The sequence below is a fragment of the Jaculus jaculus genome, chromosome 6 (genome assembly GCF_020740685.1).
Source record: "Jaculus jaculus isolate mJacJac1 chromosome 6, mJacJac1.mat.Y.cur, whole genome shotgun sequence".
Classification (NCBI taxonomy): domain Eukaryota; kingdom Metazoa; phylum Chordata; class Mammalia; order Rodentia; family Dipodidae; genus Jaculus; species Jaculus jaculus.
The window spans coordinates 31,878,133-31,900,861 of record NC_059107.1 but is presented as its reverse complement, the minus strand read 5'-3'; the positions used below and the strand labels follow the sequence as shown (position 1 = coordinate 31,900,861).

Here is a 22,729-nt window from a genome sequence, read left to right as displayed (position 1 = left end):
GAGTAGGGAAGGCTGGTGGCAGTTTGTCAGCTAGGCCCAGGTGTTGGAACATTTCTGGGATGGTGATTGGGCGGAGTATATCACCCTTCCTGCCCACCTTGGTGATGTTGAAGTTGATGTTGAAGCTCTGCCCATCGCCCTCCACCTGCCACACCCACACCTTGCAGGCCAGGTCGCTGGTGCTGGGACTGATACGCTCCAGGGCGAAGGTGCAGTACAGGTACTGCTGGGTGCCATTCCAGATATGATAGAAGGGGATCTCCTGGGGCAGCCGAGAGAGACAGAAAGGAGGCGTCAAGTGTGCCTGGCACAGTCCCCGGAGCCTGGTCACGGGCCTGGACCTCACCTGGTAGCTGACAAGGAGCTTGCTCTTCCACAGGGAGCTGGGGACGTCGTGGATGGACAAGCGCAGGTTGTGATAGCTGTCTTTGAAGTGCAGGACCCGGGGCTCCTGGATCAGCTGTCCACCCAGCTGCTTCTCCAGTTGCACCACCTCCTGTAGTAGCCGGGTGGTCAGCAGGGCCTGGGGCTTGAGGTGCCCCTCCGTGCTGCCCCTGAAAGCCAGGGGAAGGGCCCCTGTGCCTAGGGCTGGGCAATCAGCCTATGGGGCCAGGGCTGGGCGTGGGGCAGTACCTTGAGTGCATCATGGGTGTCGTGCAGGCAATACACACGAATGTTGTACTCAAGGGAGGTGCAGGCCACAGGGGCAAACAGAAGGAGTTTGAGGCGCTTGGTAGCAGCCACGCTGAGGGCCTCTCCTACCAAGGCAAAGCGGCCCAGCTGCTCCGTGAAGATGTAGCAGGCGCCGGCCTCCAGCTGGCAGTAGTAGAGCTGAGAGGGCGCCTCCTCGCCGAGGTGCAGCACATCCTGTGGGCAAGGCCTGATGGGTCAGTTCCTAACCAGCCTGGGAGCCGTCCCAGAGCCCTGTGCCAACCTGAGCTTTTGAGAAGTGGCCAGAGCCTGAGGAGAAGGTTGGGGGGTGTGTGGTTCAGGGCCACACAGCTGCGAAAGGTCAAGGCCAAAGGCACGGGGGACCCGTGCTCAGGGTGGATGGTCTTGGGGGGATACTTACCTCCCAACTGCCCTCGCATGACTGCTTTTTGAGGCGCAGACTCCAGCTGTCTGGGCTGGGCTCCCCGCAGTGGTCCATAGTGAGGATGACCGGCCGGGTGAGCAGGACTCCTGGGGGCCCACAGCTAACGATGGGACTCAGCAGGGTCTGACAGCCGGCTAGGGGCAACCTCAAGTAGGGAAACATGGGTGGGGAGAGAAAGACATCAGTGGCCTGTGCTGGGTGCTGGGGGAGGGGAGGGCAGGAGCTGGGCCTTGGTAAGGGTAGTTACGTGTGGCTTTTCTCATTTTCCCTCATGCCAGGCCAGGGCAGGCCAGAGCAAGCCCAACAGTGCTGGGCAGGGTTGACCAGTGACACAGGACAGTTGTTGGGGCCCTCCCAGCCCCAGCAACAGCGCCCAGGCCCACACCTCACGTCCTCTGGCTTGTGCAGCGTGAGGTAGATCTCGTAGATTTTTCCTCGGGGGATGGCATCTGGGGGGATGAGGAGGCTGATTCCTGAAACAGGGACAGAGGGAGGCTGGGCCTTAACAGCTGCGGACACCCAACATGCCAGGAGCTAGCCAGCCCCGTGAGTTTCCCTTTGAGGGCTGGCCAGGGGTCCTACAAGGACCACCATACTGTTCTACCACCATCTAGGCAGGAGGCCAAGCCAGGGAGAGTCCGAGAGTAGCTGACCAAACCCAACAAAGGATCAAAAAAGAAAAAAAAAGAAGGTCTAGTTAACCTAGCACAAAAAACATTTTAGGGGCTGGAGAGATGGCTTAGCGGTTAAGCGCTTGCCTGTGAAGCCTAAGGACCCCGGTTCGAGGTTCGGTTCCCCAGGTCCCACGTTAGCCAGATGCACAAGGGGGCGCACGCGTCTGGAGTTTGTTTGCAGAGGCTGGAAGCCCTGGCGCGCCCATTCTCTCTCTCTCCCTCTATCTGTCCTTCTCTCTGTGTCTGTCACTCTCAAATAAATAAATTAAAAAAAATTAAAAAAAAACCAACAAAAACATTTTAGGACAGAAGGTGCCAGGTACGCTGCTCCTACCTCTGTTACTCAAAGCGCATTGTTTGGGGTACAGGCAGTTTCTTCCTAAAGCCATCCCTGCCTGCATGAAGTTCAGCTCACAGACCTTGTAATTAATGCTCTACACCTCTGGTTCCCACGGCCAATCCAGTCGTACCTCCAGTCATGCCTATGCTGCATTCAGCATTTCTGGAACCACTGCCCTCCGGTCCCATTCTCGTTTCTCCCTCCTTCACCAGCCCTGCCGCTCTGAGGACTGCCCACTCCCTGCCACTGTCTCTGTCCTTGCAGGTGGGGTCGGGTCTGTAACCGCCCTCAAGGCCCAGGAGCCTTCCCACCCCGCTGACCGGCCGCTGCCCCAACATCCTGCATGAGCAGTTCTCCAGAGAGAGGGGAGGCTTGGGGTAGATAACGGCGGCAAGCACGGGGACCTGGAAGTTACTGGGCGGAGGAAGGAGTGGGCCTGCTCTGGGGACAGGAAGCCCCTGCATCAGCAGAAGGGAAAAGGAGAGACATTTTGTGACTTTATCCCCAAAGCTAACAGATGCTGTTCAGACTCAGCAGCTCTGAGGTAGGCTGGGCTGGGATACCAGGACTGTCATGTGCCATAGAAGGACATGAGGGTTAATGATGAATCATATACATGATGGTGGGTCTCCTAAGAGTATATGTTCCACTGACATTGTAGCTGCTTGGTCAGTATAAGTGGACTCTATGATGTTCACGCAATGAAGAAAGAACCTTTCTCAGAATGTGTCCCATCATTAAGTGATGATGCATGACTATATTTCACAGCTGAAGCCCAGAAGAGGGAAGCCACTGATCATCTATTGGATTTATCTCACACACACACACACACACACACACACACACACACACAATTATATATACATTGAAAAAATAAACATTGGAAATATATACAATTATATATGTCTAATATATAATTATATATACACCGCAAATATATATAACTATGTATACATTGAACATATATAATTCTGTATGCATTAGAAATATATATAATTATATATTTATATATACATTGAAAATATACATAATTATATATACATTGGATATATATGTATATCTATTGCTATTGCTTCCTTCACTAGCCTGAAGTGCTCCCTAGTACCTGATACTGCTGGTGTTGATGACAACTGACTCTGTCCCTGCATGACTGCTCAGGGACCGGAGTGGCACACATATTTGCATGCTCATTCAGTAAATACTCATGCTGGGCCCTCAGGAAGAAAGCGGGAAAACAAGGGATTAGCACTCTGGATGCTCTCAGCTCAGCATGGAGGGATAAGGAGACCACAGTAGGTGAGGTGGCGGGGGGTGAGGGAGGGGAAGAGGGAGAAAGGGTCACCTGCCCATACTGCCAGGTGACAAGAGGGATGATGGCCATGGAGCACCCACAGATTGCCTGCCTTTCTGTTAGAGCTGAGAGGCACCACGTCACCTTATCATCCAAATTGAGTTCTATGTCATCCCTTGTCCAGAGGGGTACGTGAGGTAGGACGGCAAGCAGATGAGCAGGTGGGAGAGGCAGAGGAACGCGTACGGAAAGGGGCAGCATGGTGTGTTTGGGTGCTGAGGGAAAAGGGCTTAGCAGCTGGTCAGCAGGCGAAGGGCTTGGCAGGGAAGAGACACGGTTATATACAGTGAATGTTGGCGAGGCTGGGTGACGTGAGGTGTGTGGCAGCTGGGGTCAGTTAAGGTAGTTGGGTAAGATGAGAAGCAGGAGGAGATGGGAGCTAATGGAGAAAGAGAACATAGAGTCGTTCGACATGGAAGCTGGCTTGAGGCTGAAGGGGCCAATGAGAAAGGGCAGAAGCCCAAGGTGACCCCCTAGCCAGCTTCTGGCTTGAGCAGCTAGACTGTGCTGCCTCTGAGCCTGGGGAAGCCAGGGCGGAGGGGGCTGCGGGAGAGAGTGGGAGACAATTCTGTTTTAGGCACAGGGAATCTGAAGTGCTGTGAGACATCCAGATGGAGCTGCCCAAGAGGCAGCTGGGTGTGTGGTTCTGATGCCTGGGAGAACTGTGGGCTGGAGACGGAGGAGGGGGAGAAGCCACAAGCCCCAGAGTGAGTGAGGTCCCTTGAGGAGAAGGGCACAGGGAGGGAGCTGAGGAACTCTGCGTTCAGGAACTAGAGGCAGCCACAGAGGAGCAGGGAAGTCAGGGGCACACGAGATGGCCTAGATGGAGGGAGTAACAAATATCTTTAAAACACATGCGTGCATGTGCTTGTGTGTACACACACCAAGATCTCTTGCTGCTGTGTGGCTTTACATGGGTGGCTGAGAAGCTGAACCTGGGCTAACAGCCTTTGCAAGCAAGCACCTCCAACCACTGAGCCATCTCGCAGCCCCTCCTTTTAAAAGTTATTGACAGAGAGAGAGAAAACTGGCATGCCAGGGCCTAAACCACTGCAATCAAACTCGACGCTTGTACCACTTAGTGGGCATGTGCGACATTGTGCTTGTCTCACCTTTGTGTGTCTGGCTTACTTGGGATCTGGAGAGTAGAACATGGGTCCTTAGGCTTTGCAGGCAAGCACCTCAAGTGCTAAGCCATGTCCAGTCCCTCTATTGAAAATATTTTTATTAAAAGTTTATTTATTTATTAGATATAGAGGGAGAGAGAGAGAGAGAGAGAGGGATCAGGGCCTCCAGCCACTGCAAACAAACTCCAGATGTATGTGCTACAATGTGCATCTGGTAATGTGGGACCTGGAGAATCAAACCTGGGTCCTGAGGCTTCACAGGCAAGCACCTTAATGCTAAGTCATCTCTCCAGCCATTTTTATTTATTTAAGAGAGAGTATGGACACACCAGAGCCCTTTGCTGCTGCAAAAAACTCCAGATGCATTTGCCATTTTGTGCATCTGGCTTTACGAGCGTACTGGGGAATAAAACCTGGGCTCATAGGCTTTGCAAACAAGCAACTTTAACCAATAAGCCATCTCCCTGACCCCCATTACTAAAATATTTTTGTGTGTATGGGTCTCTTGCTACTGCAAATGAATGTCTTTCTAACTTTGAAATATTTTATTTTTATTTACTTATTTATTTGACAGAGAAAGAGGGAGAGAGAGAAAAAAAAAAAGAGGGAGGGAGAATGGGCACACCAGTGCCTCCAGCCACTGCAAACAAACTCCAGATGCGTGCGCCCCCTTGTACATCTGGCTAATATGGGTCCTGGGGAATCGAACATGGGTCCTTTGGCTTTGCAGAAAAATGCCTTAACCACTAAGCCATCCCTCCATCCCGCCTGTCTAACTTTACATGGGCAGCTGGGGAATTAACTCCCAGCTATCAGGCTTTGCAAGCAAGTGCCTTTAGCCACTGAGCCATCTCCTCAGCCCTAGAGTACAGAATTTCAGAGTGGAGTGGCCAACCTCACCAGAAGTTACAGTAACTTTTCCAAGATGGCCTCAGGAGGGCCCAGGGATTCCCTAACAAGATGTCTGTGGAGTGGTGGGCAGAATCTAGGATGCTGTGAGGGTCCTAGGAGGCCCTTTGTTTTGCATCTGTCTCTGATGTCTTTCCATTTGTTTGTGAGCTACTTGGGGCAGGTGCCTGTCTACTCCTAAGCCCGGAGCCCAGCACAAGGAAGTCTGTCTGTCTTCATAAATGAACAGATAATACTATTTTGTGTTTTTTTTTTCATGTGTATCTGTGTGTGGTATATTGTGCCCCAGTGTTTATATGGAGACTTGATGTCAATGCAGGGTGTGTTGCTTAGTTGCTCCCACCTTTTTATATTTTTGTATTTTTTGAGGTAGGGTTTCGCTACCTAGAACTCTGTAGCACCAGGCTGGCCTTGAACTCAGTGATCCTCCTACCTCTGCCTCCCAAGTGCTGGGATCAAAGGTGTGTGCCACCATACCCAGCCCACCTTTAAAAAAATATTTTTTAAAAAATTTATTTGAAAGAGGAGACAAAGACAGAGAGGGATGGAGAGAGGGAGAGAATGGGCATGACAGGGCCTCTAGCCATTGGCTTTACATGGGTACTGGAGAATCAAACTCAGGTCCTTAGGCTTTGCAGACAAGTGCCTTAACTGCTGAGCCATCTCTCCAGCTCCCTACCTTACTTTATTTTTTTCAAGGTAGGGTCTTGCTCTAGCCCAGGTTGACCTGGAATTTATTTATTTATTTTTGTTTTGTTTTGGTTTTTCGAGGTAGGGTTTCACTGTAGTCTAGGCTGACGTGGAATTTACTCTGTATTCTTAGGGTGGCCTTAAACTCACAGTGATCCTCCCACGAGTGCTGGGATTAAAGGCGTGTGCCACCACACCCGGTCAGACCTGGAATTTATTATGTAGTCTCCGGGTGGCCTGGAATTCACAGCAATCCTCCTACCTCTCCCTAGTGCTGGGATGGAAGGCGTGTGCCACCACACCTGGCTCCACCTTGCTTTTTGAGACAGGGTCGCTCACTGAACTCAGAGTTCACCAATTGGGCTAGACAAGCTAGCCAGTGAGCTCCAGAGATAATACCTGCCAGTCTCTGCTGACCCAGGGTTCATCACAGGTGTATGCCACGTGCTGGCATTTTATGTGGGTGTTGGAGATCTCAACTTGGGTTTTTATATGCTTGTGAAGTAAGCATTTTACCCACTCATCCTTTCTCCCCCACTCCAGAAGATACTTTTTTTTTTGTCTATAGGCAACAAGAAAGAGACAGCTTGGCTATGATCCCACTGTAGCTCTTAACTGGTTACACACACACACACACACACACACACACACACACACACACACACAGAGTATTGGGGCTGGAGAGATGGATTAGCAGTTAAGGAGCTTGCCTGCTAAGTCTCAGGACCCAGGTTCAGCTCACTAGAACCCACTTAAGCCAGATGCACAAGGTGATATATGTGCACAAGATGGCGCACACGTCTGGAGTTTGATTGCAGTAGATAGAGGCCCTGGTGTGCCAATTCTCTCTGTCTCTCATATACACTCTCTTATAAATATATGTATCTTTTTTTGGTTTTCCGAGGTAGGGTCTCACTCTAGCTCAGGCTGACCCGGAATTCACTGTGTAGTCTCAGGGTGGCCTCGAACTCACGGTGATCCTCCTACCTCTGCCTCCTAAGTGCTGGGATTAAAGGTGTGTGCCACCACACCTGGCAAGAAAATATATATATTTTTTAAAGTAAAAGAGGCACCTCAAGAGTCCCCTGGCACTGACACGCAAGTGTTTCATTAGATATGCTCCAAAACTGTCTCCTTTCCTACTGGCCTGGTGTGGCCATTCCACAGTGATCTGGAGTATCATTTGAGTTTTCCTGGCCTTGTCCAGGAGGAAGTGAGATTAATCTTGCTCTACGGATTCCCTGGGACAGACAGTCTGGGGTCCTCTCTACCTGTATTAGGGATCATCAGCCGGCCCCCGAGGAAGTTGAAGGTCCCATAGGCCATGTTGCTGGTGCCACGGGGCAGGGAGCGAAAGTAGTTTTGGGTGGAGAGACGTGAGACGAACTCTTCAGCCTCTGAGGTGGGCGAGCTGTGGTGCAGCGTGTGGCGGCCACCACCCAGCGGGCTGAGCAGGTGTCCATTGGTGAGCTGGAACTTGGGGCTGGGCCCATCCTGCCGGGGACACAGACTGCCCTGGTAGGTGGTGGTGGTGGTGCTGAGGTCTGGCTGGATGGTGAGCAGATGGGGATTGTCTACAGGATAAAGACAGACTCAGGGGCTGGCTCTGAGCAATCTCTACCTTGGCAGCCCTTGGCGTGGGGGCTCCAGGCAGAAACGCTGGGGTAGGGGCCATCTCACCTGCTTTACTGGGCTTGATGCTGACAGGCTGGAAGCCGGAGGTGAGGATGGACGAGTCGGCCACATCGGAGTCCAGTCCTTCTTTCTTCCGGCAGTAAATGAGGATAAGGACAAGGAGCAGTAGGATGAGGCAGACGGCCACCGCAATGAGGCCCACGTAGAGGGCCACATCCTCAGGGCCGGAAGCAGCTGCAGGAGAAAGTGTGGCCTTGGGAGGGGCACAGGATCTGGGGAGGAGATGCCAGTGGCCTATGCCCCAAGAGGATAAGGTCTCCATTCCTGCCACTCCTTGCTCACGACTGACTGAGGGAGTCACATCTCCCCCCCACCGACCCTCCCCCCCGGCCCCCAGGCACGAATTTCCACCCAGAAAGATGAAGCAAGGGAAGAGCTACTTCCCAGGGTGAGTGACTTGTGCATGGCTGCTAGGCTGAACCCCCGACCTGATCTTCTGGCGATCAGGGCAGCTGGGGTGAAGGGAATCTTGGGATTCCCAAAGTGGGGTGCTATGGTTTGAGGATATCACTTAAGGATTCATATGCTGGAAGCTTGGTCCCAGTGTGGCCATGTAGTGGGACTTTTCAGAGGCAGGGCCTAGTTGGTGGCCATTGAATCCCTGTGTACACTGCCCTCAGAAGGGATTAAAGCAGTTCTTGTGGGACTCCTTCCTGCTCAGTTTGACTGGTTTCTTGTCTCACCATGTGACCTCTTCTGGTGCGTGCGCTGCTGCCTGGATGCCATCCTCCATGAGGTGATGTAACCAAGGGGGCCCTGGCCACATCTAGGACCACGCTATTTGGACTTTTAGTTTCTTAAACTCTGAGCTTCATAAACCTGTTTTTTTTTTTTTTTCTTTCTTTTTCAGGTAAGGGTTTTGCTCTAGTTCAGTGTAGCTCAGGCTGACCTAGAATTCACTACGCAGTCTCAGGGTGGCCTCCAATTCAGAATTCATAGTAATCCTCCTACCTCTGCCTCCTGAGAGCTGGGATTAAAGGTGTGTGCCGCCATGCCCAGCTAATAAACGTTTCCTTTCTTCTTTTTAAGACATCAGTTGGCAGTGGATATTTCACTATAGCAATGGAGAACAGACTAATATACAGGGGATCTGCATCCTGTGTAGCTCCAGGTCAACTCCTGAGCCTTTCTTATCTAACCCACCATGCCTGGAACAAGACCAGGGAGGGCGGCTGACCACTGGAGAAAGCTCTATTGATTTCAGGAGGGTGTTGCATAGTGGAAAAAGAAATGTCCATCAGAAAGGAATTGACAGAGATAATTGGGTTTTTAATTGAAAGAATGGGGGAGGGTACATTCTAAGGGGGAAAAAACCCAACAGAGATCTTTAATTGCTACTTATGGCCTTGTAATTAACAGGTCTTGTAAGCCCAGCATCCCCACAGAACTCCTGTGTGTGCTTGGGGTATGAGGTAGATGTGAGGCTGTGCAAGAGCAGATAGATGAGTATGGGGGAGTCAAGGTTCAAATTGGAGGTTCGGAAGGTGGTGAGCATGTGTGGGAGCATGGGTGGATATGTCAGGGATGAAGGGAACCCCTGAGGTCCCAAGCTTTGGAGAGAGAGAGACAGTTCGCGGCAGGAGGATGTCTGTCTTTACCGTCACTTTCCCAGGACAAGACAGGGACAGTACTAGCAAGCAGAAGTAGACCATGGGTGGAGAACACTCACTGTGGACACAGAGCTCGCTGGTACAGTTTCGGGTGTCCAGGTCAGCTCCGGGGCACTCCTCGCCTCCATTACGGGGCGCTGGGTCAGAGCACTCACGGCTCCGCCAGTGGGTGCAGTCAAGACCGCAGGCCGACCACTTGCTCCATGGGCTCCAGCTGCCATCCACTGGATAAGAGAGAGACACAGGCAGAGAGGAGACAGTGCCGTCAGCCCAGGAAGCCAACCCCCAGCTGGCCTGCCAATGTGGTCCTTCTGGGCACTGGGACCAGGAAGAGTGAGCTGGCATGGACCTGGGTGTAAATGCCAGGAGCAGGCCCTCCAGTCCATAACACCCTAGAGTGTCCAGCTAGCCTTGATGACACATGCTAATGACAGGGAGACGCGATGATGCCAAGGGGCTGCTTGGTGTGCTCCCCCAGGGAGGCGGTCCCTGGTCCTGAGGCAGTAAAGGCTCTCAGTCACGTGACAGCCCCTCTGGTCCCAGGCACAAGTGAATCCTGCAGCCCCAGGCTAAGCCTAGACAGACCCTGTCCTCAGACTGTATCTTAGACCCTGGGACTTAGACCCTATGTTGAGTCCCAGGCCTGGACACAGACCGAGCCCTGACGCTGCACACACTGCACCCTGATCCCCACCTCAGACTGAGCCTGGCCCTGCGTGGCAGGCGGGTGGGATGGAGCCATGGAGGGGCAGGCTGGTGGGTGCGATGGAGCCAGGGCACGGAGATGGCGTGGTGAAGGACGATGCAGGAGGCGGTGGCCGCTGGTACCTGGGCACAGGGTGGCGCAGGCTGTTTTCTGGACATTCTGCCCCTCACAGAAGGCGCCCCCGTTGAGAGGTGCCGGGTTGGTGCAGCTCCGGCTCCGTTTCTGCCAGCCACGCCCACAACTGGCACTGCAGACGGACCACTCGGTCCACGTCGACCACCCACCGTTCACTGGCCGGACAGAGAAGGACTGGGGTCAGGGAGCGGGGGGGAGGGGGACGTCCTCAGGCATACTGGCCCAAGGGATGGGGCAGGAGGGCAAAAAGGGCCTGTGAGCTGGAAATAAGTGGTCTGTGGCTGCGTGGAGAGAAACTCGGGAGGGGAGGCCATGCCCGTGCCTGCTGGCCCCAGGGGCCTATAGCACCTGCTAAGAGTTCACGCTTCTCTTGGCAGGTGTTGGGCAGCCAGGCTGAAACTGTAGCTCACCGGGACGTTCTCATACCTCCAGCCTGGATCTAGCTTTTTTACAGAGCAGTTCCTGCACCCTCCCCCACCCCCAGAAAATGCCAATTTCTGGGAGTGCCCAGACTATCTGGTCCCACTTCCCGTTTGTGGGCACAAGCATGTTATGCCGCCTTCTGCAGAGCCCCACGCTGGCCCTTCGTCTCCTGCCCTATGCCTCCCACCCACGAATGACCACCAGCCTGCCGCGTCCCTCTGCCCAGACACGCTTCTGGCCTCCTCCTTGGTCAGGCCACTGTCTGGTGAGTCTGGCCCATGCCTCTTCCTAACCTGCTGGCCACCACATCCCTTCCCTGATGAGGTATCTCAGCGCCTCTCCCTGTGAATTGTTTGGGGGCGGGGTGGTCCTGGGACCCACCATAGACGATGACGGCAGCGGAAGCGCTGCGGCGACGCGCCACGATGTTCTTGGCCACGCAGGTGTAGTTGGCCGTGTCAGCCAGACGGGCCTGCCGCACCACCAGGCTGTGCTCCCGCGTGATGTACACGTTGGGGTCCAGGGACGGGTCCACCGGGTCTTCGTTACGGAGCCACTCCACCTGGAAGGGGAAGTCGCACCACTACATGGCTGGCCTAGAGAGGGAGGTCCTCTGGGGACCCAGGCACGTGGGACCATAAGTCTGGGAGCCATGCCCACCTGGGGAATGAGCCCTGGAGCCCCACTCACCTCGGCTGGGGGGATGCCCTCTGGTGGGCGGCAAGGCAGCACAATGCCCTGTTCCAGGGACACCTCCTTGGCCAGAGGCTCCTGCTCAAAGTTCTTGCGCAAATCTGGACAAAGCAGAATGGTGCCCTTCGGTGCCCGGCTCAGCCTGGCTGGTGGCCCCTCGGTCCTTCAGGGACCATGGCAGGAGGGAGGGCCAAATGCCTATAGGAAGGCCAGGGCAATGTCCCTAAGGCACTTCCTCTACCTGTCAAGTCAGGACTGTAAGCTTTCCTTGCCAGGTCGTGTCCGCTGGGAAGCCTGGCTCCCAGTGGCCCCTCTAGCCGACCACCCCCATACAAAAGAGGCCTTCCCTGGACTCACACGCGATTCGGATGTAGGCCTTCTGACTCTTGGTGGTGCCCGAGGAGCTCCACGCCACACACTGGCACCAATACTCCTCCAGCCCGAACACCTTCTCCACCTGCTGTCTTGAGACATTGATGCGGACCTCCATGGCTGGCAGTCCTGCTGGGGTGCAGGGTCACACTGAGCCTCCCTCTCCCAGAGGGTTGCCACCCTGTATCACCCACAGCAGGGAGCAGACATTGCATTGTGGACCCCTCTCCACCCCCCACCCCCCACACAGCCTGCATGTTGATTTCTATCTCCTGGACACACCCGGAGTGCTGCTTCTAGAACTTCCATTTACTTTACTTTGTTATCTGAGGCCCGTCTTCTCTGGAGTCACTGACAGAAATGTCTCAAAGGGGCTTCCGGTGGCCCTATGGGCAACAGGTTCTGGCCTCCGATAATCTCAAGCAGAGAGTGGAGGAGACCATCTGAGCTCTGGAGCCTCTTGTAGGTTTGATACCTACATGCCCACCTCCCTGGAGGGCTAACAGGTGCCTCCTGACAGGGGATAATATGGTAACAGCTATCATCATTACAGCCACTAGGAAGACTGGTGATCACCCCTGGGACTCAGTGTTTCCCACATCAAGGGTGGTATCTTACTCATGCCACTCTCTTCCTTGGTATTTGTCTCATTGTGTATAAGGAAGCAGGTTCAGGGGACACTTGCCGTAGCCACTATGGTTGTCTAAATCCAGCGTCCTGAGTTCTGCAGTCACCTGGGGTGGCCCAGGTGTGCCCATCCCATGAAAGAGAAAAAGTGCAGAAGAGAGGCAGCTGCCCAGTGGTGCAGCATCTGGGACGCACTCAGCCCAACGTGCGTGTGCTGGGGAGTGAGATCCCTCTCTAGGGAGGGCTCTGGGCTTCCTGACAATCAGGAATGGGGGATAGCTGACCTCTTCCCTCCCCTGGTCTATCGCCAAAACCAGTGTCCCCAGGAGTGAGAAAAGACTGTTTGTTTCCAATTTCTCCTCCTCCTGACCTCAATTTCCCTTGGGTCACTGGCTTATCAGAAAGAGGGAGAGAGGCCAGTTGCCAATGTGTTTCCATTGTTAACAGAGAAATTCAATTAGGGCTGCATTGCGGGAGGAACAGCAAGCGCAGCTGAGCCAGCTGGGCAGGGAGACTGTTTTCTCTCTTCATTCCTCTAGCATGTCTTTCCCTGACCCATCCCCAGACCTCTCCTCGCGGGAGTCTCTCCAGATAGTCTCTCACTCGCTCCTCTCCCCTGGTCAGGTGGTGTGTGGTGGGGGAGACTCACCTCCAGCTGAGGTGACCGCTCCAGGTCACTTCCCTCTCTTCTGGGCACTTTCTTCTGCTCTGCCTACCCCTACTCTCTCAGGGGCTCAGTGCGTCCCTGGGGAATGGGTAGTGCTGACAATGAAGGGGTCCTTCCCAGGGGCCATATATGGGATAGGAGCACTGGGATAGGAGCTACTGGCCAAGCACACAGAACCTTAGGGGCTTTGAGAAGGGGCTGTGGGCGGCAACAGGTCTCTTCACCCTCTTCCTGCCTCAGGGTCAGGGATGGGTGACAGAGAGGGGGGGGGAGGGAGGAAGGGAGAATGGGTAAGCCAGGGCCTCTTGCCACTGCAAATGAACTCCAGATGCATGCACCACCTTGGGCACGTGGCTTTATGTGGGTCTTGGAGTGGCTTTACGTGGGTCTTGGAGATTCTAACCCGGACCATCAGGCTTGCAAGCGAGAGCCTCAGCCACGCAGCTCATCCCTCCAGCCCTCGATGACCCCTTTTGCCATTACCGTGATGGAGTTCCGTCTTTCCTCACACAATACCCAGGGGGCTCAGCTTGGGAGCATCAGCACTAAGTTAAAGTGCTTTATTCCTCCTCTTTCCCTCTCTCCCTTTTGTGCTTCCACCTCTTTCCCTTCTTCCTGCTTCCACAAGTGGGGGTCAAGTTTATCCTCACCTGGCTAGGAAACCCTTGGGCCCCACAGCTCTAAGAGGACTGGGCTGGGCCGCCGCTGCCTTGCCGGCTTCTTGGTGGGAAGAAGCAGCATGGTTCCTCGGGAGCAGTTTCTGGGTGCAGTAGGATCTACCCCTGCCTAAAATATGTGAGTAGGTGCCAGGCTTGGGGAGGAAGGAGGAACCCCAGGTTGACTAGCCTGGGAGGGTGTTTATGTGTGTGAGCACTGAGGGAACATGTGGGTGCTTCCGCTGGGGAGTATGCTGAGTGCTTCTGGGAGGCGGAGAGCTGGCTGGGGGCTCGGAGGCCAAGCTTAGGCTTCTATTCTTAGCTTTGCCATCCAATTCTAATAACCATTCCGTTTGTTTAATATAATGAACCACATTTCCAGGCCAGACTCGAATGCTCGCTTTCCCAAATGTCTGGCTTCTGGCTGAGGCATGAAGGTGAACAGTGGGTACCTGTCTCTCCTGGCCATCTCCCTCGCCACCCTGGCCCCACTGTAGGAGCGGAAGGGGCTGCAGATCTGGGGGGAGCTCAGACCCCTGCCACCCCTGTCTGACAGCGGATTGGTTCAGGGTCTCTGGTTGGTGCATTTGCAAGGTGCTCCTGCATGGCCTCCGCTTGTAGGTAAGCCTTCCTCCTTGCCTCAAAGCACTCAGTGGCTTACGTGAGATCAATAAATATTCTGACACACCGGTCACTAGAGGCCTAAGACTGCTGGTTCCAAGCAGGAGGAGGCCTTGGTAGGTTGTGTGGGATGGGTCCTAACCGCTTCTCTCTTGGCTTGAAAGAAGCAGGGCCACAGGTACTAGTGGACTGTGGGTTGGGGGTTGATAGTGTGCATGTGTGTGTTCCCCAGATTGGGGAAGGGCTGAGAAAGAACTGGGGTCACAGCAGATCATGTGCATGACACCCTGTGATGGTAGGCCATTTCAGACAGGGAGAGCCAGGTGGAATCAAGCCTTCTAGAAGGATCTAAAGACAGGTCCTCAAGGCTGTAGGAAGGAAAGACTTTGGCTGCAACTTTTTCCTTGCCTGGTTTTTTTTTTTTTTTCTCCTGGAGGGCCTGCCACAGTAGTGGGCAGGGCTCCTCATACTGCAAGCTGGCATTGATCCTTAGGAGTGGGGCAGGGAGAAAGGCAAGACCCCATGGGTGCCCAGCTGGGTCAATGAGATCAAAGGGCTTCTTTCCAACTGCAAAGGATTCTCACTCCCATGCTACAGAGGAAGGAGGGCAGTGGATTTGTCTTGGGGGGGGGGCTTCGGTAGACCCTCACATCTGGAAAATGTGGGGTCTGGAGCCATGCCCACGGGCAGAGAGGCCACTGGGACCTCCAGTCCTGAGAGGTGCTGCCGGTGTCCAGCACTTTCTTTTTTTAAATATTTTTAAAAAGTATTTTTTGGTTTATTTATTTATTTATTTATTTGAGAGCAACAGACAGAGAAAGAGGCAGAGAGAGAATGGGTGTGCCAGGTCTTCCAGCCACTGCAGACAAATTCCAGATGCGTGCGCCCTCTTGTGCATCTGGCTAACGTGGGTCCTGGGGAATCAAGCCTCCAACTGGGGTCCTTAGGCTTCACAGGCAAGCGCTGAACCGCCAAACCATCACTCCAGCCCCCCCAAAATATTTATTTGTGTGTGTGTGTGTGTGTGTGAGAGAGAGAGAGAGAGAGAGAGAGAGAGAGAATATGGGCATGTCAGACCCTTTAACCACTGCAAACAAACCTCAGATGCACAGGCCACCTTGTGCATCTGGCTTACGCGGGTTCTGGGGAATAGAACCTGGGTCCTTAGGCTTCCTAGGCAAGTGACTTAACCACTGAGCCGTCTCTTCAGCCCCCAGAACCTTCTTGAGCTAAATTCGGAAGGAGGGAATTACTAACTGCATACAGCATGTGTCCAACAAACTGCTGAAGTTCGCAGGAAGGAAGCTGTAAGCAGCAGGTGCTTGTCATAAAAGCTGCCAGCAGCAGGCATGAATAAGCCTGGCACAGTGCAGGGCATAAGATCCTGGCCAGGAACCACTAACATGGAGCTGGGGGAACGACATCTCTGGGACTCCTGTTGGCAGGTTTTGTGGGAAAAGACACTAGTCCCTGGACCCTGGTGGAGGAGGGTGGGGGTGTGACTTCTGTACGTCCAAAGACCCAGTTAGAGCCCTTTGGGGGCTGTGGACAGATGGGTCAGGGCCAAGGTCTCAGTCTCCTTTGTAAAGGAGCAGGCTTGTTCTGAGGACTAAATTACATACCACTTAACCTGGGGCTCTTCGGCTTATATGGCAAAAGCTTCCAACAGGCCCCCCAGACCACGCATGGCTTGGCCTGCCCCGCTGCCGTCCCCACCTTCCCACGACCCCCCCCAAAGCCCCCCCCCCCCGCCAGGCAAGCCTGATTGCGGCTTTCTTCTGGCTTCAGTCTGCACCCCGGGCTCACTTTCCCACACCTCAAACCTGAGCCATCCTTGAGGAGCTGCGATTCTATTTTGCCTCTCACCTCCAGTTCCCTGGGCCTGGAAAACACTCTTTCCAGGTGTTTCTAAGACCTAAACTCGGATGTTATCCCTCATCTGGGAATCCTTCCTGGGCCACCACTTGCCTTTGTCTGCCTAGTGGCACAGGTCACCCCTCTGGGTTAGCTCCTGGTGCTGCCTGAATTCCCCTGGCTGTACTGTGGCTTGGGCCTTACACCAGCAGCCTGCATGCCCCACATGGGCTGTCCAGTGAATATATCGTGTTTTTCTCAGGCTGGCTGTGGTCTCAGTGGGAAGGAGGTCTTCCCCCCACCACCCCCCGAGGTGGGGTCTCATTCTAGCTCAGACTGATGTGGAATTCACTATGTAATCTCAGGTTGACCTTGAACTCATAGAATCCTCCTAGTTCTGCCTCCTGAGTGCTGGGATTAAAGGTGTGCACCACCATGCCCAGCTAGGAGCTTTTTTTTTTTTTTTAAATAAAACTTTATTATTTTGAGAAAGAGAGAATGGGTGCACCAGGGCCTCTTGCCATTGCAAACCACCACCTTGTGGCTTTATGTGGTTACTGGGGAATTAAACCTGGGTCCTTTGGCTTACAGGCAAGTGCCTTAACCATTAAGTCATCTTCCCAGTGCCAACCCAAGAATTCTTTAGCTGTGTCAGCACCTGAAAGACCGTTGGTGACCCTGGTCTTGAGAAGGAGTGGAACCCAATAAGGGCTCTCTGTCCACATCACCAAGGCCCACCTGGGACCTAGGAGGTGTGGAGATCTGGTGTCCCATGGAAGGACACTCTTGGGTAGGGATCTATCTGTAACCTCAGATCCCAGTCTGTCCCTCTCCTCTGTTCTGTTGGCTCTCACAGCGGCCCCTGTCACTCACAGCTCTGGCCACACCCCTATGACCTCCCTGCAGGTCGGTGGCGGTTCTTTAGGCCTCTTGCAAACCCCGGATGCGCCCTCACTGCCGAGTCCTGACCAGCATGCCTGGCCTCTGCGCACGCTGTGTCCTCAGCCCGGGTGCTTTCCCCCTCTTTACTCTGTAATCACTTTGTAGTCCTCCCTCAGTTTACTTCCCATCAGGAGCCTCCTGGTGTGTCCTGGGGAACCCTCAAGCCTGCTCTCCCGCTGAGAGGTCTGCCTTTCTTGGAGGGGCCGTGTTCTTCCAGAGGAGATGTGAACTAAAGCGCACACGCACTAATGAACAGGCACAACCGGAAGTAATCACAGAACATCAGGTCTATGAGCTCTCATCACCAGGGACCCCTTCCCTCCCTTCTTTCCTTCCCTCCCTCCCCCTTCCTTTGCTGGCATCTCTGGCCAGGTTGCCTTGGTTCTGTATGGCCTCACCCCGGGTTCAGATAGAGGCCCTCTTGCAACCTGTCCCTGAGAGCTTCTGAGGCATTTTAGTGGGTGGCCAGGGGGTTTCTTAGCCCCCCCCATAAAGCTGTTATGGGGGAGGTCTTCCAGAAAAGGCCTCTCTGTCTACTCCCAAGGTTCCAGGATTGTGAATTCTGCCTGGCCTGGTGATGTCGAGGGTGATGTCAGTGTGCACCCTGGAACCTGACAGGCCCCTTGGGGTCAGCTTTCCCCGCAGCTGCCCCCATCCAGCCACCCCAGCCTGGACTCACCGCTGCTCCTGTCCGTGCTCCGCTCAATCACGTGGTCCACCTGGCGCACCCACTCCCCATTGCACTTGAAGAAGATCTGCGTGGCAGGGATGGCCTGGCACACCAGCAGCACTGGCTTGTTCTTGACAATATACACGTCCTCAGGCTCCACCAGGAAGTGAGGAAGCAGGTCCGGGCTGGCACCAGGTACTGGATTGGCCACTGTGGCACTTTGCTGGGCACCTGTAGCAGGGGCAAGAGGGGAAAGATAAGTTACGTCCTCCCTGGAGCTGGCAGAGGCAGCTGGCACAGTGAAAGCCCAGCTTGGAGTGGGGCTAAGGGACAGTGAGTACAGGCTGAGCCACTTCCCAGCTGGGCAAATAGGCCACTCACTGGCCACCCTCCCAGAGCATCGGTGTGCGCCTCTTCCCGAGAGCTCCTGAACACCGGGGTGAAACCCAAAGACTAAAGTGAGGACCTGCTCTCGGGAGGCCCTAGACACACAGCAACAATGAAAGCTCGGTATTTCCCTAGAAGTTTGGGGTTCTGACCAAGCAGGCTACTGCCCTGGGAGGCCGAGGGGAAAGCAAAGAGGGCTGGCATGGCCAAGTAGGTAACTTGAGGATGGGGCACATGTTTCTGCACGTGGCGCCCTGGCCTGTGGCTGCCTCTTCTCTGCTTCCTAGTTGGTCCCTGCACTTGAGACAGGCTCTCTGAAAATACAAAGTACGACGGAGAAGGAAGAAGGTGGTGGGCAAGACATGGTTTTGAGGAGCCACATGAGGGTGCTGGGTGGAGCAGAAGGGCTGGAGAGGGGCACGGAGAGGGCAGGAGCTGGTGAGTTAGGATTTCTGAGTGGGCACAGCAGGGCAGATGCCAAGAGTCTGTCTGGAAATCCCAAGAACCTGGACCAGTTTCCGTATCTTCAACAAGACCTGAATGCAGGTTTCCTTCTAATTTTAACCCAAACCCACAACCATCCCACAAGTAATTTGTTGCTAATTACACAGGTAATTGGCTCTGAGGCATTGGCAGAGGTAAGACCCCCAGAGCAGTGTGTCTGCCAACCAGCAGGACCCCAAAGAGGGTGGGGGGGAGCAAGTCAGGGAACCCTTGGCTTCTGCTGCTTACCAAATAGGCTCCCAGCTGGCCTGGCCTCTCACCAACACACACACACACACACACACACACACACACACACAAATACACAAATTAATCGAGGCCTCTAGGCAGAAAGGGTGTGTGTGTGTGGGGGGAGAAGCTCCCTAGAAGCCCCATTCTACTCCATGGTAGAAGTGACCTTGAGAAGTTAGGTGGCGACCTTGGGAAATCACTGACTTTGCGATCTGTGAGATGGGGGTCACTTCAAGGGGAGTCTGGAGGCACTCCACGAGGTTGGCCTCCTGGGCAGGTTAAGGACTGTCAGCCGTGACCCTCCACCCTTCCTCCAGGTCCCCTGCCTGCCTCTCTCCCTACTTGTGGCCCTCCCCCGGCCTCCCTGTTCTCTCTCTCATGCCAATCTGTCCTTCCCCCTTCTGCAGCCACCTCCCTGCACGGCCCTGCAGCTGTGTAATAAATGTCACATACACGAGCAGTCAGTGGAATGAAGGTCGCCTTTTCCAGACCCACCTTCCGCCGAGTTTGTGTTAGGTTCAGGAAGTACCTTATCTTGGAGCCCCTGCTCTAACCCTATATTCACAGTGCTCCGTATGACGTGTGTGGCTGGGGACGGAATGCAGGGTCTTGAGCATGCTAACTCTGCACTCTCCTGCTCAGCAGACACCCCTCAGCACTCCAATCCCTCTCCCAGTGCCTAGCCAGCCTCGGACCCTAGCAGTGGCCTCGGGGAATGCGAACGCACCACTGGCTCACTGGTGTGCAGTAGGGCCTGTGCAGATCTTCCAAAGTCTGGAGGATGAGGGGGGAGGGTTCTGGAAGGCCTGGGAGAATGGCTCTGGGTGTGGATGGGGGTGAGGAGGTTGCTGGTAGGCACGGTGGTCTTTCTAGACATGAACCTGGGCAAATCACAGCATCTCAGATGGGATGAATGATCAAGCTGCACCCCAGGGCAGGGCCCATGGTGGACACATCTCCAGGGGCACATCCTGGGCCTGCTTTGGCCTTTCCCTTGAGTCAATTTATATCATGGCCCCCATCTATCTCTTGGCTCCGGAGCTGGGTGGGCAGGGGTTCCCATGGCTGGGAGCTGGGGTGGGCGGGGAGTGGGTACACCACCCTCCCCTCTCCCTATTGATCTGCAGAGCAAGCCCTGCTCACGTCAGCTGCCCGCTGAACCCCGCACAATCCCTCATGTCTGCATTTAACTGCTAATGAAAAATAAATGTACTGTGACCAATAAGGGACATAGCTCACTTCTCCAGGGCCTCCGTCATGCCACCACGCCATGGCCTCCCTCCCACCTCTGGGAAGGAGCATTTATTCGGTGTCCTCAGGGGGGCACCCTCTAGGCTGTAGCTATGCCCTCCAGCAAGGATACCATGGGTGGGTGGTAAAATCAGACCACGCTGGGTGTCCTCCAGGGACAGCAGGATGCTGCCTGGGTGGGCAGTACCAGCCACTCTCCCTCTAGCCCTGGAAGCTTAGTATGTGACCTGGACCCTGTGGTCAGCACCTGCTCTACACCTTACCCACAGATCTCGGTAAGGCCTCTCATCTGAACAATGGCACCATGTGCAGCGTGGTGGGTCTCGCCCCTTCCACAGTGCAAGCCACTGTGTGCGCAGACACCCCGGCCCTTGAGTAAGGACTCCATTTGCAGCAGCCTTTTGCCTCTCACAGGAGAGTTTGGTCGCCCACTTTAGCTGCAGCCGGCACCCGTGCCTGGTCTGCCCCCAGCCAGGCAGGAGCCACATCCTCCCAGCCGTCCCCTCTCCCACATCTTCTCCAGGAAGATGACGGAGGGACGAGCATGTGTGTCCATGTGTGCACGCATGCATGTGTGCATATGTAGGTGATGGGAGCAGGGAGGATGGTTAGTTACAAACAGGAAAAATAGTACATGAGGCCCTAGAGCCAGTGGTAGACAGAGACAAGAGAGCCCCAGGTTAGGGGCATTGCCCCCTCTCCTGTGACTTGAAGTGTCTGTATCTATTTCACGCGAGCTGACTGAGTGCCATTCTGGGTCTGGGACTCAGTACGAGATGACAGTGAGCTCAGAGGCCCAGGTGAGACAAAACGCAGCGGAACGCAACACTTCTCATGCTGACTGTGGGGGCTTGCTACACAGGAGCGGGAGGGGTGAAGTTTCAGAAAGGCTGTGGGTGACCAGGATCCAGAGGGAAACAGGCTCAGGAGGGCACATCTGAGCGGCACCTTGAATGTCACAGCCAGGCTGAATGCTATGTAGGAAAAGGGTGGGGTGAAGGACCCCAAAGCAGGAAGCAACCAGGCTTATCTGAGACTGGCATGGCCAGAGAGGAGGGAGCAAGGGGACTCCTGAGTCAGAGAGGAAGTGGGGCCCCTTGAGGATGGGAGCGAGGAGGTGGACTCTCATTGCTTGACTGTGGAAGACGTCGGGGTGAGGCGCAGTGGTGGGCAGGGGCATGGAGAGGCTGCTGTAGACAGTCAGCCGGTGCACCTGCTTCATTCTGATCACCTGGGAAGTGTCAATCAAGACCTCCGGAAGGTCTTGGACCCGCACTCTTTGTCACTTACTCAAGCACCTGTCACATGCCCTCTGGAGTACAGGCCACACTCAGGGTTGGGATGGGTTTGCCTGTAGACTGACTTTTTTTCATCTGACTGTGACCACCTGGGGGTAGGGGGGAGCTTAGATGGCAGCTGAGTGTTGTTGAGTGACTGAATGACTCTTCTCCCTTGAAATGAAAATCTGCCCAAGGTAAAAAAAAAAAAAAAAAAAAAAAAAGGCTGGAGAGCTAGCTTAGCATTTAAGCGCTTGACTGTGAAGCCTGAGGACCCTGGTTTGAGGCTCGATTCCCCAGGACCCACGTTAGGCAGATGCACAAGGGGGTGCACGCATCTGGAGTTCTCTTGCAGTGGCTGGAGGCCCTAGCGAGCCCATTCTCTCTCTATCTGCCTCTTTCTTTCTCTGTCTGTCACTCTCAACTAAATAAAAATAAACAACAAAAAATATGCCCAAGGGTAGCCCTTCATTTTGATCTGTGGGGAGACCTGGAGAGAGGGAGGAGCAGCCCAAAGGCGGAGTCATGGGCAGGCACAAAGGCCATCACGTCGCTGCTCACTGCCCGGCTGACCAGCCACGCTGGACACGCCCCGGCATGGAGCCCAGCGCTGCGCTTTCCTCGTTGCACTCTGAGCAAAACCTTCCTGTATAACTCAGAGGCCCCAGGTGGGTGTGAACATGCTTTCAAATGTTTTATTTTTAAAAGCACCAACGAAAATATGAGGTGTGATTAATCGGGCTATTAATGCAGCTGCACTGACTGAGTGAGGTCTCATCCCTGCCAGTGGGATAGGAGGGGTGTGGGCAGGATGTCACCTGTGAGCTTCAGCCTCAGAAAGGGGAACACCAGGCCCCCCACACACTAGGAATGCAGCAAGGGGCAGGATGGTGAGCTTGCCTTTTCTTCCTGCCTGAGAAATGGTGTGGGCTTGAACCGGGGTAGTGGGGATAGGGAGGGTTGGGGCAAACCTGCCTCACTTATGTTGTGCCTGAGCCCTTCCTGGCAGCCGCCTGGCACTGAGCTCCCCCACCCTGCCCTAGGGAGTCTCATGGCCACCTGTCTGTGAAGGCTGACACTTCTTAGGCTCCTTTGGGACCTCTCTGGGTGTCCCAGCTCTCTAGGCAACACAGATGCTCAAGCAAGCAGATGGAAGTATGACAGAAAAATGCACCGAGTCCGTTGCCTGGCATTCGTGCCCCTGCTGGTCAAAGGCTTGAG

At 54.5% G+C, this 22,729-nt stretch overlaps 1 protein-coding gene across 1 annotated transcript in view; it reads right to left on the bottom strand.

Moving 5' to 3' along the window:
* Unc5a (unc-5 netrin receptor A) overlaps nucleotides 1-22,729 on the bottom strand; it is a 72,923-nt gene that overhangs the window by 2,209 nt on the left and 47,985 nt on the right. Inside the window, 13 exon segments of the mRNA XM_004665042.2 lie at nucleotides 98-262; nucleotides 347-496; nucleotides 634-867; nucleotides 1,073-1,241; nucleotides 1,482-1,569; nucleotides 7,459-7,761; nucleotides 7,868-8,056; nucleotides 9,552-9,716; nucleotides 10,321-10,488; nucleotides 11,138-11,318; nucleotides 11,447-11,550; nucleotides 11,807-11,950; nucleotides 17,868-18,089. Coding sequence (XP_004665099.1) covers nucleotides 98-262; nucleotides 347-496; nucleotides 634-867; nucleotides 1,073-1,241; nucleotides 1,482-1,569; nucleotides 7,459-7,761; nucleotides 7,868-8,056; nucleotides 9,552-9,716; nucleotides 10,321-10,488; nucleotides 11,138-11,318; nucleotides 11,447-11,550; nucleotides 11,807-11,950; nucleotides 17,868-18,089 — 2,282 coding nt within the window.